We start from the raw sequence: 17,921 nt of genomic DNA, 5'->3' as shown, positions 1-17,921 counted from the left end.
GAAAGTTGATAGTAACAAAGATTGACAAAACTGTGCAGAAACGAACATGGAGGGAAAGAGTTAAGATTTAGACAAATTAAGGTTGAGGTACTCAGTACAAATCCAAGTGCAGTTTTCCAACTGTGAGATGTAAACTAATGAAACTGAAAATTTTATATCATTGGTAAGATCTAAAATTTAGAGTCAGCATATATACAGTGTTTAAAATCATGTGATGAGAGGACATCATCAAAGGAATGAGCTTGAATAGAAAAGGGAAAAGTCAAAAACTAAACCCTGAATCATCCAACATTTAGACTCAGGGAAGTGATAAGGAACCAGAAAAGAGACTGAGAACAAATTGTAAAAGAAGTAGGTTGAAAACAAAGAAAATGTTGCTTCCTGTCAGCCAAGTGAACAAGGCATTTCAAGACAGAGAAGATTATCAACTGTGCAAATTATACTTATAAATCAGTAAAATAAGAACTAGAAACTGAAGTATGGATTTGGCAGCATGGAAGTCTTTGGTAACTATTACAAGAGAAATACTGATGGAGTGCTGGGAGTTAAAGCCTGGTCAGAGTGAGAATGAGATTCCAGTAAGAATGAAGAGACAAATTAGAGATAGTGAATATGGCGAACCTTTTATATTTTGCTCTAAGGAAAGCATAAAAAAATAGAGCAGTAATTAGAGAAATGAGTGAGGTGACAGTTTCTTTTAAGATGGGAGAAATCAAATTGGTTTATGCCATTGAGAATAACCAATAATAAGTAGAATATTAGTGATGCAGGACAGAGAATTGAGAATTGCAGGAGAAATGTCTTCATTGGCAAGGAGGCGTGGGATTGGGTACACGAATGAAATGGTTCACCTTAGATAGAGGTGTAGACCATACATATTTTGTAACAGGAGGTAAAGAGGTGGGTGGGTAGTTGTGGTGTTTCGTTCTGATTTTTCTCCCAATTGCTTTCCTTTCCATACTAAAATACTAACGAAAATCATTAGGAGATGATGAGAATAGGGAGGGTTTTTGTGATGGGAGAAAAAAGGAAAATGTTTTTCAGGGCAGTGTGATAGTGAACTAGGCAAATATAGTATGATTGATCTTTTGGACCCACTCTAACTTTTATGATTATATAAAGGGAGAGCAGTCTACATGATTGTGTGCATTTTTCAAGCCATTCAGCCACACAGTTGTAGGCACTGAGAATGTAGAGGATAGGTTTTTTTCCCAGCATTGTTGTTTTGCAACTGAGTGTAAGAAAGCAAGTGAGGGACATAGGGATTGAGATTATATGAAAAGGGGTGGTTTAGATGGGATTTATACAGTTTCCATAAATTAAATCACAAGATTATTTTCATCCTAACTACAAAAAATAACAATGCTGATAAACTACCAAGAAAGATAAATGAGAAAACATAAAATGATAAAGGGAAAGTGATACTGGGCAGAAAGATAGCTATGAAGCAGACATATACAGACTTTCTAAAGTTGATCATTTTCCTGGTTCCATTGGCACTCGATTCCATGCCTTTGGAATGAATACTGAAGTATTCCTATCAGTTAAGGATTGCCTGAAGCTGAAAGTATCAGAGACCTAAAATCTGATTTGGTTAAACAAGACAGGATTTATTTTTCTATTACAGAAAAAATCCCAGGCCTAATATTCTGGTATCTAAATGTTGTCAATGTTCCCTATTTATCATTTGTCTTTCATCCACAAAGTTTTATTATACAATTACATATGCAGCATTCCAGGCCTGGAAGGTGGAAGAGCAAAGGCTATCCTAATTTAATCAGCTTATATCCTTTTCTTTTAAGGAGATTTGGCAGGGGGGTGTCACATACAACTTCCTCAAAAGAGACTGGGAAATATAGATGGGCACATTGCTTCTTCCAACAATATATTAATTTAATAAGAAAGACCAATTAGCCCTGATCTTTGGCTGCAGTTCCTATTATAATACTGGTAAGGATGTAATTAACCAATAGAAAGACCAGTCATGAAATAAAGAATAATATACTTTGATTATAAGTAAAAGAAAAGAACTTTATATTCATGCCACTCTGAGGATTATTGTAGAGTCATTTTACACACAAAAAAAGGCAGTAATCAATAAGAAGTGTAAAAACAAGCTTGGGATCAAAAGTTATGAGTAATATACTTAATTATGTTCAGAGACAATACAATCATCTATATTCTGAATTGAAAAACTATGACATTTGATTGTTCTGCTCTACCTGTCTATCTTTAGAGTCAAAATATAAATATTCTAAACATTTTAGTACATGGTGTGTCATGTTGCCTAATAGATATTTTGTGCTATGACTGCAATTTCATTCTAGTATTAAACAATAACATTTGTAAATCATACAACATGTGATTAACATGTCTACCTTATTATTTTTTTAAATATTACAATGCTTACAATTTCTGACAATGAACTTGTCTTGTTTTTAGGCTCCTTTAGGATCCAAAGCACCTGAGTGTTACTTTCCTAAAGAAGACAACTCTTACTTAGTCCAGTCAACTCATTACTCATCAGTGGGTATAACAGCTGACCTCCAGCTGAATACTGTAAAAGCTCGAATAAAGCTACCTTCTGATCCCATCCCAACTCTTCATGTGGAGGTGAAATATCATAAAGATGATATGCTGCAGTTTAAGGTATGTTTAATATAAACTATCTCAATGCATGATTCATCTCTCAAGACAGATTTTAAATAGATTTGGTGCTTGGATTTTTCATGTAATACTAAGGATTATTAACTGGGTTGATGACATTTTAATTCTATAAAGTAAAACTTTTTTTTTCCTACAGAGCTCATAGCTAGATGAGCAGTAAATAAAATTTTTTGTTTTTGCTAGCTTTGTGAATAATTAAACATATAGTCGTGATTTTTTAGTTATTTAAATTCTTGATAAATTGATAAATCACTTAGAATTGGACTATGTTGGTTGTCCCATTAAAATAAACAAAACAGAAAAAAATAAACACAATAAGATGCTTACTGTTTCCATTATTTCTTTTTAAACAGTGATCTGAATTTTCTGGCCAATGCAATAAGAAATACAAAAGAGATAATTTCTTTCAATAGTTACACTTAGCAATTATTTTTTACTTAAGAGCTCCAAGGGAATCCATTAAGAAAACTATTAGAAATAGTACGGACTCATATATGACAAATGGAAAGCAATTTCAACTCATACAATCAAGAAAAATATTAAGACCTCACAAGCAGACACTTAACAGAAGAAGAAATAAAATTTGGACTAAAATATTAAAGTAATTATACTCATTAAAAATAAAAGGAACTAAAGGCAAATACAAAGAATCGGAAAGCTAAATTTGAATAATTGTGTAGAAAATGGTTTATCCTCATCAGCAAGGAAATAAATGACGGTTTGAGAAATAAATGCTTTTTAGTTTAACATATAACAGTATTAGAGTACACCTCTTAGTGAGAATATTAATTAGTACACTAATTCTGGAAAACCAATACCAATAGTTACCAATAGTTTATCAAGGATCCTACAAATGTTAGAATACTCTGACCTAATATTATCACTTATAAGTAATGTACTGAGGAAATAAAGACATGAATGAAGATAAATTAGCATTAATATTCATTGTAAGATCATATATAAGGCAAAAATATTGAAACAACTTTGTCTAACCATGAAGTGATAAATAATTTTGTGTATGCATATAAATGAATATTTAGCTTTAAAGTTCTCTTTCTGAAGATTTCTCATTGTATGGAAAATGAATTATAAAACATTAAAACAGGTAAAATACAGTACATAATTTGAGTCCATTACATATCTATATATGTGTATGGAATTCTATATAGATATATGGGCCATGGATACAAAATTAGGAATTATGATAAGAATTCTAAATATTCTTGTTTGAACCATTATTTAAATTAGTTAATTATATGTACCTAATATGTTGGCAATAAGAACTAAACATATCTGTTTTCATTATCTCTCTGTAATAGATTTATGACCCCCAAAATAAGAGATATGAAGTTCCAGTACCATTAAACATTCCAGCTACACCGACAAGTACTTATGAAAATAGACTTTATGATGTTGAAATCAAGGAAAATCCTTTTGGCGTCCAGATTCGAAGGAGAAGCACAGGAAGAATTATGTAAGTGATTCAATTATTTGATATGAAGGGTATTTTCACTGTGCTAGCATGTCATCACACCAAAAGTGGTTTTAGGTGTATGTATTAAATAATTTGGCTTATATTAACATTTAAAAACTAAAGTCAGCAAATCATTAACAGTTGGTGTAAAATTTTATTTACACTTTGGATGTGATGAATTTCATTATTAAATATCAGACCCACTCTTCTAATCAAGTTGAGAACCAAGACTCCTATTGAAAAGCATGATGAGTGTTGTCAAAATAAGTAGTTGGAAATGTGTTATGTAAATATTTTATTAGAACTATTGAAATTGGAGTTTTTTGGTCCTGGAATCTGATAAAGTTAATACTATGTTTGTCAGTAATTGATGAAAGGAAATTAAGATATACACATATAGATATGTTTTTATGTCTAATGAATAAATATGAATTTTAAAATATTATCTTTTTTTGGTAAAAAGCTCTACAAACTACAGTGTATTAAAAGATACTTCTATGTAATTTAAGCTTGCCCTGCTATCCTTTACAAGATACTGTCACGATGTGTTCAGGTATTGTCAGTATGGATACAAATAATGAAGAAAATTATGTTTATATTGTTTTAAAATTTTGTTGTTATGATAATAGTTTTGTTCCAAAGGATAAGAAGCAAAATGATTTTGTAGAAAATTCCTGATGCAGAGGCATTATTTATTGTTTTTCAGGAAGCATTATTCTTTAGTAAATACTTTTCCAAAATCATTAATATAAAAATTTGAATATGTCTCAAATTCTTTTTAATACTTATGTTTCCTTTCTCTGCCAACTTTCTTTTCTTCTTCTTTTATCTTCTTCTTGCAAATGACATTCTCTGTAACACATTTCTTCTGGATTTCTTCATAAACACATGGTTTTATAAATACAAAACGAAGAAGAAAATGATTGGAAATAATAATAGAGTTTAGAATTAAAATATCCATTATACCTTATAGTTTATTTTGATATTGATTTCTTTTTATTCTATACGTAGTAAAAATTTACTGATTATCTCAAGGGAACGGGACAATAAAGGACTCTCAATTCCTAGGACATATATTATTTCTAGGTCATATATTACTGATAACTTTATATTAATTTTATTTTAAAAAGCAATATATGTCTAAAGACAAACATGTAGCCATAATATGATTATGAATATATGAAACATATTTTAGATATTCCTTAACTTAGCCAAAAAAATGTATTGGAAAAATTATCTATTTCCATTTGTATCTGGGTATGATAGGCCTATAGAGAAAAATACAATTGATTTTTATAACACCTAAGAAAGAATTACCATTATTATTTGTGATACTATTTGTATGTGTATACAGGAATAAAATTGTTTTCTTTTGTTTTCAGTTGGGATTCTCGCCTTCCTGGATTTGCTTTTAACAACCAGTTCATTCAAATATCTACACGCCTACCATCAGAATATATATATGGTTTTGGGGAAACAGAGCACACAGCATTTAAGCGAGATCTGAACTGGCATACTTGGGGAATGTTCACAAGAGACCAACCACCTGGTGTAGGTACCAATATTTGACCACCCCAAGTGGCAACTAAGACCATGATTCAGATCCCAGCCACTTCTTTGTAGGCCTGTACTTAAATATTGAAGCAATGAAAGGGGGCTAGAGATCCCAAGAGCTGCTAGAGTGATTTTCTGAAAAACAAATGAAAAGTCACCATAAATTACAGGTGAAAGTAGAGGATCGAATGGATAACATCATTGACTACAGTGAGAAGTGAGGTTGTGACCCAATTCCTTACCCTCTCAACTGCATAGAAAGAACATTCAGATTCAGAATTCCCTGTCAAATACATGTTTACTTTCAGCTTTTAGAAAATAACTGGCTTCTCCTTGAAATTTTTTTCTACTCCTTAGATAAAGATTTGATGCTTTTTCCTTTGTTACCCTAAGCTGCAGTTGTGCATTTTTATGAGGTTATATTGCAAGTTACAGTTTTAGAAAATGTTTTTATATGTTCATATCACTTTTCCAATGTTTTGTCTTATTAATGGTGTACATTTCATGACTATTTAATACATTGCACAATTGATATAAACTATAATTATTCTAAACATATAATGGAAAATACATTTTAATAAAAATACTAGCTCATTTCCATTTTCACATGTGATGTGAACTTAAAGGATATATTCAGTATGAGATTATAAATGTGTATAATGTCATAACTGCTTTTTATTGTTAGGTGCTCATACAACTTTTATTTGTATCACAATAGTTCAGACTTATAAAGGCTGTTTTTCATTTATTCCACTTGAAAGAATATGTTCTTCCAAAATTTACCTCTTTAAAATCCTTCAGGGACTTCCCTGGCAGCCCAGTGGTTAAGACTCCACGCTCCTACTGCAGGACATGGGTTCAATCCCTGGTCTGGGAAGTAAGATCCCACATGCCCTGTGGTGGGGCCAAAAAAAAAAACCAAAAAAAACCCTTCAACATTAGTATTGGCATTATTAAGTTAATATAACCTTGATTCTCAATATATAAATTTTCTTTCACATAGTAATCAGTTACTGAGATTCAGTGTGTGTCAATGATATCAATTTGATTAGGGATCATCAACTTGTAAGCTTTGTAACCTTGACAAGATATTTCATGACCCTGAGTATAGATTTTCTATTCTGAAAAATGAAAAGATCTAGCTGAAAATGAAATTAAATGCTTTGTATATAAACAACATATTATTGTTTAAAATGTTATCAAAATATTATATAAACTTAAATATTATCACATTAAGTACTTAAGGAGTTTGAGTACTTTGATCAGTTTAATCATTTATAGAACATTCTATTATTAAAAAAGAAGTACAAATTTATAAATAAATTAAGACACATAACCTGTGAAAAGAAACCCAACTAGTCTAAAACCAATGGTTTTTTACATAAGTTAATGTGGCAGTATTTGTGAGTGTTACACATTTGTATATTCATTCACATTCTCTAATGCAGTAATGCTTCAAATAATAAATTATTTTCTAAAAAAATGTGTTTAATTCAATCATAGTTTGTGTGTGCAATGAAGGAACATTTAAATTCCTAGGTTCAATCGTAGAGTGAATTTAAATATTACATTTACAAAATTCACATTCTATTATTATTTAAATATATATTATGTTTTTTTTTAATTTTAGTATAAACTTAATTCCTATGGATTTCATCCCTATTACATGGCTCTGGAAGATGAGAGCCATGCTCATGGAGTTCTCTTACTTAACAGCAATGCAATGGGTAAAACAATTTTTTTTAGTTTAACATATTTTATGTGACTTTAATAAAATAATAACAGATTAAAATGTAATCATATTTTGGACTTCCAGATGTTACATTTCAACCAACTCCTGCTCTAACATATCGCATAATTGGAGGAATCTTGGACTTTTATATGTTTTTGGGCCCATCTCCAGAAGTCGCAACAAAGCAATACCATAGAGTATGATTCCACATTTTAAAAAATATAAAGTTTTTTAATAATATAAAGTCATTCTCTTTGTTCACAAATAATTTTTTTTTTCAAAGGTAATCGGCCAACCAGTCATGCCACCTTATTGGGCTTTGGGATTCCAGTTATGTCTTTATGGGTACAGAAATACTTCACAAGTTGAAGAAGTATATAATGACATGGTGGCTGCTCAGATCCCCTATGTATGTATATCAATTTTTAAAACGGTGTTAAATATGTCATCTATAAAATCAGAATGAAATAAGCACATATACTTTAAAATTATTTTAAGCATTTGGCAAAAATCAGTGCTTGTTAGTAGCACCAAATGAATTGGATATGAGATTTTATTAGTAGTCTTTATCAGATGGATAACATAAAGGGATAATACCATTCCTTTTCCTTCTTTCTCACCTGTTGCATGACTGTGTGTTGTACTAAACAAGTCACTGTGCACTTGCTTTTCTCTCAGAAGCTTTGGGTCTCGTACGTAGTCAAACACATTTCTTCTCTTCTCATTAAATGAGAGTAAGAGTCCATAGGAACCTATTTCATCAACTAATGTGACAAATTACAGAAAAAGAATTCAAGATGAAACAATTATTTTTGCCATGGAATAGACAATAGTTGTCATATTAGAATACAGAATTAGTGGGCTTGCAGAATATCTTCTTCCCTCAGTGTTTGGGAAACTAAATATTCTTAAGTATCCAGAAATAATCACTTCCTGTGATTTTTACTTTTTAGGAAGAGTAAGGAATCTCAGGGATCCTCCTGGTAACATCTAAACATTGAAATCTAGAATGCTTTGTATATAAGAACTCATTCTAAGAAGAGTAAGAAGGACCTTATTTATAAGACATCAGTACCTATAGTAGAATCCAATATATGGTTCCTGAATACATTATTATAGGGAAACTAATTGTTTAGGTTGATGATGTAGCAATACGCAAGTGAAAAAAATCTTTTAAAAAAGGAGATTTTTTCATTATTAGGTCTACTATGCTAGCCATATTTTTATAACACCTAGAAGAAGAAATTGTCTATTAATAGAAAATAATGTTTTAAAATGTTATTTAGGCCTAAATTAAATATTTCATAAAGCATTTATTACTTTAAATATATTTGTAAATACCTACTTGTAAACAATATTTTGCTTATTTAAGCTTGGGCTGTTATTTCAAAAGTGACTTTGGTGGATAATAAAAGAATAATTTTATAATTATTGATGGATTTACTAATAATTCTTTCTTCCCCTTTGGCAATATTAGAATTATTTGAAATTATCCCATATTTGCTTTGTGTTTCCAGAAATAGAGCAATACCTATTTCTATATATTGTACAAAATTCCAAATTGCCATTTAATATAATTTCATAGCCTCATAAGTCCTTTACTCCTGTGTCTTCCTATTTCCTTTGGAAATTATATAACAAAAGATACTGATTTGAAAGAATTTGTACTTCTAAATCAAAATTACTATTTAATGAACTGTTAACAAAACAGAGCACTAACACGAACTTGCTCTTAGAATATTTTGCATCTATACATGCTACTTTTATTTCTTGAACATTACATTACTTGATTAATTCTCTTAGGAATTGAAACTTTCATATTGCTATTATTTTCATAAGTATAACAGAATGTGACAAACTCCCTCTACTGAATCTTACGCCACTAAAATTCTTATACCTTTCAGGATGTTCAATACACAGACATTGATTACATGGAAAGGCAACTAGACTTTACGATTGATGAAGAATTCCGTGACCTTCCTCAGTTTGTTGACAAAATAAGAAGTGAGGGGATGAGATACATTATTGTCCTGGTCAGTGTTTATATTTTATATTCTATCTGAGCCTTATTATCTTAGTTTTGTTAAGATTTCTCTCCTGAACGAGGAAGGAAAAGGTGTTTCAAAATATGAAGTATATAATTTTGGATTGTACTACCAAATCTAAATCTTTCTTCCTTTAACACTTCATTTCATTTACATGGCTGCCGCAGGCTACCTTCATACTTAGGTGTATCCTTAGAGATTTAAGACTAAATAAAGCTGGGAATCAAAGGCAGTTTGTTTTCTAGTAATCACCCAAGCTACAGACTGGTCTCAATTTACAGACACTATCACAAAGTGATGATGGATTTTCTATTCCTATACAATTCTCAACTTATTCTCTGGGACTGCTTCTTATGCTTGTCATGTTTAAAAATTTTCCTTCAAATTAGTGATTCAGGGGCTTCCCTGGTGGCACAGTGGTTAAGAATCCTCCTGCTAATGCAGGGGACACGGATTTGAGCCCTGGTCCGGGAAGACCCCGCATGCCACGGAGCAACTAAGCCTGTGCGCCACAACTACTGAGCCTGTGCTCTAGAGCCCGCGAGCCACAACTACACTGAGCGTATGTGCCACAACTACTGAAGCCCGCATGACTAGAGCCTGTGCTCCGCAACAATAGAAGCCATCACACTGAGAAGCCCATGCACCGCAACAAAGAGTAGCCCCTGCTTGCCACAAGTAGGGAAAGCCTGTGTGCAGCAATGAAGACCCAACACAGCCATAAATAAATAAATAAATAAATTTATTTTTAAAAGTTAGTGATTCAGTGGGAAGAATATTTCATCAATATGTTACAGAAAGCAAGGTAGGTAGCCAGAAATCCCATGGATATATAAAACCAAAGCAAAAAACACCTGTAATCTTGCTTGAAATCATAGCTAATACATTTTCAAAAGTTCTTAAATTTTCCTTCTAGGGAATTTAGATGACAATCTAACTAGAACAAAAAAGTTTATGCCATCAGTCCCTTTGTCAGTCCATGTAAGAATACAATATAATGATAATCTAATAATGGAAAATTGTAACATTTTATTACAGCTACTCAAGTGGCTATACTTTTATACCATAGTTACCTGGATTGTATTTCATTTTAATTTTAGGATCCAGCAATCTCAGGAAATGAAACGAAGCCTTACCCTGCCTTTGAAAGAGGACAAGAGAAAGATGTCTTTGTCAAATGGCCTAACACCAATGATATTTGTTGGGCAAAGGTACTGAATTGATATCTTGAAAGGAAATAAGTGTAAAAATACTATTTGAAAGTTTCTATTTAATTAAGCCACAGTTAAAAACATATTCAGAGGGAGAGATGTAATGACTTAATAGGTAATAAAATAATACTCTTTGAGTTCAATCCAAATTATTAGAAACAAAGAAATAGTTTATATGTCCTATGTCCAAATACTATTTGTTTCATCTTTAAATTGTCTTTTATTGTATTTCTTGGTACCTCTTGTGTTTTATTATAAAACTGACATTAATAATATGGTTATTCACTATTCTATACTACATGGGTCATTTAAATGTTTGTACTTCTCTTAAAAACATCTCATTGATAAAAGAAACAATGTTTGTAAAAGCTATACTTATAGTATTCCTGACTTGAACAGGGAATATAATTCATTGTATTTCATTTAAGCAATAATATCCCAACCTGTGTATATTAACACATTATAGAAAGCATCCTGATTTGGCTTATATATAAAGAGTAAAGAAAAAATCCACTAGTCATAACTAGAATGAAAAAAATCCCATAATGGGAGATGTAATTAAATGAAATATGGGAGCCTTTTTGGATCTTGGACCAAAAATAGAATGTTAGTGATAAAAGTGGTGAAATTCGAACATGGACTGTAGATTAGTTAATAATATTCTACTAATGTTAATTTCTTGGTTTTGATAATTGTACAGTGGTTATAAATATGTTAATATTAGGGGAAGAACAGTGAAGTGTATAGAAAAACACTAGGTATAATGTTTGTGATGTTTATATAAGTCTGAAAATATTTCAGAATAAAAAGGTAAAAGTAAAATAGAAAAACTTATGTGATAAACAGTGAAAAATCATGTTTTAAGAAACATTACAGGTATACAGTACTGACTACAGAAAGGGATTTTTTTTCTTCTTACTTTCTCCTCATTTTATATTTTCTCATTCTATACATTTTCTCAGATTTCTACCTTTCAAGCACTATTCTCTATCAGCAACTAATTCCTTGTATGTAATTACAACTCTGTGGATTATTTACATTTTTATATTTTAATTTCTACAACATAGATTTAAATCCCAGAGCTTTTGGCCTGATTGAATTTGGGCTCTGTTCTGTGTTTGTGGTTGCGGTAGAAGAAAACATTGGTAGGCAGGGGGCAGGGGCTGGAGTAGGTGTGTGGGAAAGAGGAGGATTTAGTACTAACTGCAAAAACCAAGAAGATATTTGCCTCAGCATGGCATCATCCAACTCAGATCTTCAATTCCTTTCATATAAAAATATATTTTTGTTTTTAGATTTTAATCCTGGAGTAATTATAGAAAGAGTTTTAATATACCACATTAAATTAAATTTAGAATATGCTTTTCATATTAATTCTTGACCAGACCTTTTGGTTACATGCATTGCTTGCAAAATCGCTACTGACGACAAAGGATGGTATTCTTTTCCTTATTTGCCCTACTAAAGAGGAGATTAATATGGAAAATGGGAATAGTTTGCAAATGATACATATACCAGAACACAAACTGAAAAAAATAATTGAAGGAATTACTGATCTGGGGATCTTGAGTCTGTAATATGCTTCTAAAACTCTATTACACTTTGTTTACAACAGTCATACCACACTGAATTTATTTTGAACTGGTTTCCCATTTCTTCTCTCTTTGTAGGTTTGGCCAGGTTTGCCAAATGTAACAAAAGATGAAAGTCTAATAGATGAAGCTGTTAATGTAAGTTTCATATTGATTAACTATTTAACTGAAAGAAATTCAGCACTGGGATTTAATGACGACTTTGACCAATAATTCAATTTTAATACTTTCCTTAAAAAAGTGATGGCTGGGGCTTCCCTGGTGGCGCAGTGGTTGAGAGTCCGCCTGCCGATGCAGGGGACACAGGTTCGTGCCCCGGTCTGGGAGGATCCCACATGCCGCAGAGCGGCTGGGCCCGTGAGCCATGGCCGCTGAGCATGCGCGTCTGGAGCCTGTGCTCCGCAGCGGGAAAGGCCACAACAGTGAGAGGCCCACGTACTGCAAAAAAAAAAAAATGTGATGGCTTATTTTCTAATTCTCTATATCAGACCATATTAAATCAGATTTATTTATTTTTTTAAATACCAACATGTTTCAGTCACTCTATGAAGCAATTTTACATTTTATTGTATTTAATCCAAGGAACAATTCTTTTTTTTATTTAATTTTTTTTGTAGTAAGAATGCTTAACATGATACTTACTCTTAAAATTTTAAGTTTAAGATATAGCATCCTTCACCCTAAGTCAGTGTTGTACAGCAGATCACTAGAACTTATTCAGCTCGTGTAATTGACACTTTATGACTATTGAATAGCAACTCCCAATTACCCCTGGAACCCCAGACCCTGGCAACTACCATTCAACTCTCAGATTCTATGAGTTTGACTATTTTAGATACCTCATATAAGTGGAATTGTGCAGTATTTGTCTTTCTATAAATGGATGATTTTACTCAGCATAGTGTCCTTAAGGTTTATTCATGTTGCCCTGTATTGGAGAATCTCCTTCTTTTTGAAGACTGAATAGAATTCCATTGTATATACCACATTTTCTTTATCAATTCATCCATCAACGGACATTTAATTTATTTCAATATCTTCACTCTTGTAAATAATGTAGCAATAAATATAGGAGTTCAGATACCTCTTCGAGATCCTGATTTTAGGTCTTTTTGGATAAATGTCCCCAAATGGGAGTGCTGGATCATATGGTAGTTCTATTTTTAAATTTTGGAAGAATTTTAATACTGTTTTTCTCAGTGGCTGCACCATTTTTCATTCCCACAAACAGTGTACAGGCATCCAGTTTCTCCACATCTTCACCAACACTTGTTTTCCCTGTTTTTTGGATAATACACATCCCAACAGGTGTGACGTGACATCTCACTGTGGTTTTGATTTGCATTTCCCTGATGACTAGTGATGTTGAACATCTTTTCATCTATCTGTTGGCCATTTGTACGTGTACTTTAGAGAAAAGTCTATTCAAATCTTTGCCCATTTTCTAAGTGGGTTATAGTGTTTTCTCTATTGGGTTGTAGGTTACCTTTTCACTTTGTTGATTGTTTCTTATTCTGTGCAAAAACTTTTTAGTTTGATGTAGTCTCACTGGTCTATTTTTGGTTTTTTGCCTGTGCTTTTGGTGTCATATCCATAAAATCTTTCCCAAGACCATTGTCATGAAGCTTTTCCCTTATGTTTTTTCCTAGAAGTTTCGCAGTTTCAGGTGTTATGTTTAGGTCTTTAGTCCATTGTGGTTTGATTTTTGTCTACGGTGTAAGATAAGGGTCTGATTTCATTCTTCCACATGTGAATATCCAGTTTTTCCAGCACCATTCGTTAAATAGACTATACTTTCCTCATTGTATATTCTTGGCACCCTTGTCAAAGGTCAGTTGACTATACACGTGTGGATTGATTTCTGGGCTCTTTATTCTGTACCATTGGCCTATGTGTTTATTTTTATGCCAAGACCATACTTTTAATTACTGTAGCTTTGGAATATATTTTGAAATCAGGAAATGTGATGCCTTCAGCTTTGTTCTACTTACTCAAGATTATTTTGCCTATTCAAGGACTTTATGGTTCCAAATACATTGTAGGATTGTTTTTTATATTTCTGTAAAAGATGCCATTGGGATTTTGACAGGGGTTGCATTGAATCTACAGATTGCTTTCAATACTATGGACATTTTAACAATATTAATTATTTCAGTTCATGAGCATGGATTATCTATTTTTCTGTTTCTTCAATATCTTTCAGTAATGTTTTGTAGTTTTCAGTGTACAAATATTTCAACTCCTTAGTCAAGTTTATTCCTAAGTATTTTATCGTTGTTTGTTGCTACTGTAAATGAGATTATTTTCCTTTCAAACAGTTTATTTTAGTCTATAGAGATGTAACTGATTTTTGCATGTTGATTTTGTATCCTGCAACTTTCCTGAATGTATTTGTTAGTTCTAATAGTTGTGTGTGTGTGTGTGTGTGTGTGTGTGTGTGTGTGTGTATTCTTTAGAGATTTCTACATATAAGATTACATCATCTATAAACAGGGACACTTTCACTTCTTCCTTTCTGATTAGGATGCTTTTTTTTTTCCCCCTTATTCATATCTAGTTATTTGGATTAGGATTGCCAGGACTATGTTAAATAGAAGTGGCAAGAGTGAGCATCCTTGCCTTGTTTCTGATATGAACTAAAACTCTGAAAGTTTTTTTCTAAATGAGTATATTAGCTGTGGGCATTTATTATAGAGCCTTTATCATGTTGAGGTAATTTCTTTCTATTCCTAGTTTGTTGAGAGTTTTTATCATGAAAGAGTGTTGAATTTTATCAAATAGAGTTTCTGCATTGCTTATTGGTATGACCGTGTGATTTTTTTTTTTTTTTTTGCGGTACACGGGCCTCTCACTGTTTTGGCCTCTCCCGTTGCGGAGCACAGGCTCCAGACGCGCAGGCTCAGCGGCCATGGCTGACGGGCCTAGCCGCTCTGCGCCATGTGGGATCTTCCCAGACCGGGGCACGAACCCGTGTCCCCTGCATTGACAGGTGGACTCTCAACCACTGCGCCACCAGGGAAGCCCTGACCATGTGATTTTTATCATTCATTCTGTTGATGTGCTGAATCACAATGATTGATTTTTGTATGTTAAATAATCCTTGCCTCACAGGGAAAAATCCCACTTATTCATGGTTTATGAGCCTTTTAATGTGCTGTTGAATGTGATTGCTAATATTTTGGTTGACGATGTTTGCATTTCTACTCATCAGATATTGTTAGGTTGTCTGAAACTAGAAATGCGTCCATTTCTTCTAGGTTATCCAGTCTGTTGTATAATTATTTATCATGGCCTCTTATGATCCTTTCTATTTCTGTGACATCAGCTGTAATTCTCATCTCTTTTTTTCTTAGTCTAGCTAACAGTTTGTAAATTTTGTATATGCTGTCTATAAGAAACTCAGTTTAGATTTAAGGACACACATAGGCTTGAGTGGCTGGAGGAAAATCATACACATTCATTAAAGTTGAGATCAAGCTGCCTTCACTATCACTTGTGAATCTGACAGATAAATGTGTGACTGACTGGTCTCTCTTATGACTTTCTATATGTGGGTCTAAATTTTGTTTTTACAGGGTTCCAGAGCTCATGTAGCTTTTCCAGATTTCTTCAGGAACTCCACAGCAGAGTGGTGGACAAGGGAAATTATAGATTTCTACAATAACCAGATGAAGTTTGATGGCTTGTGGATTGTAAGTAAACTTCAAGAAATTTATATTTTAAGTTATTTATTGTGTATTGATTATGCAAAATTCTTACTAGATTTTAATAATGTTAACAAAGTATTCTTTATGAAATTAGCTCACTCATTTTTTCCATAGAACTTTCTTATGCAAAAGACTGTTAAAATGCAGTTTTAACAATTCAGTTTAAGTATTTAGTTGCTTTTTCCTGAATATTAAAGTTGAATATATTCAACTTGACCAAGAGACCAAAATAGTCTCTTTATATAATGATATATAAATGCTTATAAATATTTATTTTATTTTCATTCAATATAGATATGTCTCACACTCGGCTGTCAGTCTTTGGTATAAGAAGTCATAAACTCTTACAGATGTAGCAAAATCATCTTCTAAATAATATCCTAATTTTAACTTTAAAATGCTGGCAATAAGATTTTTAATATAATTTTGAGATAACATAAAAAGAATTTACTTTATCACAAGTAAATATTTAATACAGGAGTTATTTACATAATAATTATCTAGATTTTTGGAGGTGACATTTCTACTCTGCTGATTTTTCAATACGTATGCATTAATTTACTTACTTTTTTAATTAAAGAAACTTATAGGGGTGCTGTTATGTACAAGCCTTGAGGATGTAAAGTTGTATAAAGATAGTTTTTTTTAATTATATAAAGTTATGTACTATAAGGGATTCCATTAAATATATCCCCAATAATTATATCTTGATCCAGAAAAGATAACCTTTTTATGATGGAGGAATCACCTTTAAATGACAACTAATTTATATATTTATATGATGGTCCGTTTATATATGGTACTAAAATTCTGAAATGTGTACTCAATAGAGATACTCTTTGAAATTTTCTGTATTTGGAAACTATTATCTTGTGGTTTTAAAAACCACAAACCATTGTTTTAAAAAAATTGATACAAGGCTCCAGGGCAGAAATGGAGGGAAAGACATGGGGGAATATACACTATTATAATTTAATGTCTAGAAACATAGAAAACAATTCACTTTTATATAGATTTTATCTACAGAGAAAAATAGGACATTTTATGGTTTTCAAAAGGAGATGTGAATTGTAAAATGTTAAGAAAGGCTGAGCTAAACTAAATGCTTTAGTATTGTTGAGATGCCTTATACTTTTGCTTTTTAGAATAGTAAAGTACTATTATTCAAATATCCTACTTTAATTTACTGGGTCTCTGAATTAGTTCTTTTAAGAAGATATGCCCTAAATTTGTTTCTTGTTTACTTTTCTTTCTCTTTTTAAGGATATGAATGAACCATCAAGCTTTGTAAATGGAACAACTACTAATCAATGCAGAAATACAGAGCTAAATTATCCACCTTATTTCCCAGGTACAATATTGCTGCTGTCCCTTGGCTGTTATCATGCTATTATTATTTATTAATCAGGTTTATATACCTTATGACATAGAGAACAGGATGCACATTTCCAATACTCACTACCCATCTACACACTGGACCACATCTCAACCCATTACCAATATCATCTAAATCATCTAACATTACTTCGAGAAGAAAACTCAAGAAACATGTTTTATCTATATGAATAGATTTCTAAATTTGAAGTTGTTACTTTGATTTTCTTAAGAATCTTCCCAGATGTGAGAATTCTAAATATTCTTTAAGATAAAAAATTAAAATCTTTTATAAAGATTTTTTAAAGTTTTTCTTTATTAGGAAAAAAGTGAAACAATGCTAACACTTCTTTGGTTGTCCCTGACCTAGGAGGGAAAAGTACGGTCTTTCAACATTCATCCTCATGCTCTTACGTAGGCAGTAAACTGCATAAACAGTTACATCTAAAGTGATGGCAAAGCTCTGAAAATTTGCATCTGAAACTGAGAAAATATGCCAGGGCTTTATGTTAGCAAATGGATTTTTTTTTAAAATCTATTTAATCAGTATTTCTCATCTAAATGC

The 17,921-nt window shown here is 31.9% G+C and overlaps 1 protein-coding gene across 1 annotated transcript in view; it reads left to right on the top strand.

Annotated features, from left to right (window-relative positions):
• The window catches only part of SI (sucrase-isomaltase), a 100,398-nt gene that overhangs the window by 57,894 nt on the left and 24,583 nt on the right, over positions 1-17,921 (top strand). The window contains exons 26-36 of the mRNA XM_004283436.3: positions 2,443-2,649; positions 3,987-4,141; positions 5,524-5,692; positions 7,326-7,422; positions 7,512-7,624; positions 7,711-7,836; positions 9,332-9,460; positions 10,573-10,683; positions 12,354-12,413; positions 15,851-15,967; positions 17,246-17,333. Coding sequence (XP_004283484.1) covers positions 2,443-2,649; positions 3,987-4,141; positions 5,524-5,692; positions 7,326-7,422; positions 7,512-7,624; positions 7,711-7,836; positions 9,332-9,460; positions 10,573-10,683; positions 12,354-12,413; positions 15,851-15,967; positions 17,246-17,333 — 1,372 coding nt within the window. The remainder of the gene's footprint in view (positions 1-2,442; positions 2,650-3,986; positions 4,142-5,523; positions 5,693-7,325; positions 7,423-7,511; positions 7,625-7,710; positions 7,837-9,331; positions 9,461-10,572; positions 10,684-12,353; positions 12,414-15,850; positions 15,968-17,245; positions 17,334-17,921) is intronic.

The sequence above is a fragment of the Orcinus orca genome, chromosome 5 (genome assembly GCF_937001465.1).
Source record: "Orcinus orca chromosome 5, mOrcOrc1.1, whole genome shotgun sequence".
Classification (NCBI taxonomy): domain Eukaryota; kingdom Metazoa; phylum Chordata; class Mammalia; order Artiodactyla; family Delphinidae; genus Orcinus; species Orcinus orca.
This window is presented reverse-complemented; position numbering and strand designations above follow the sequence as displayed.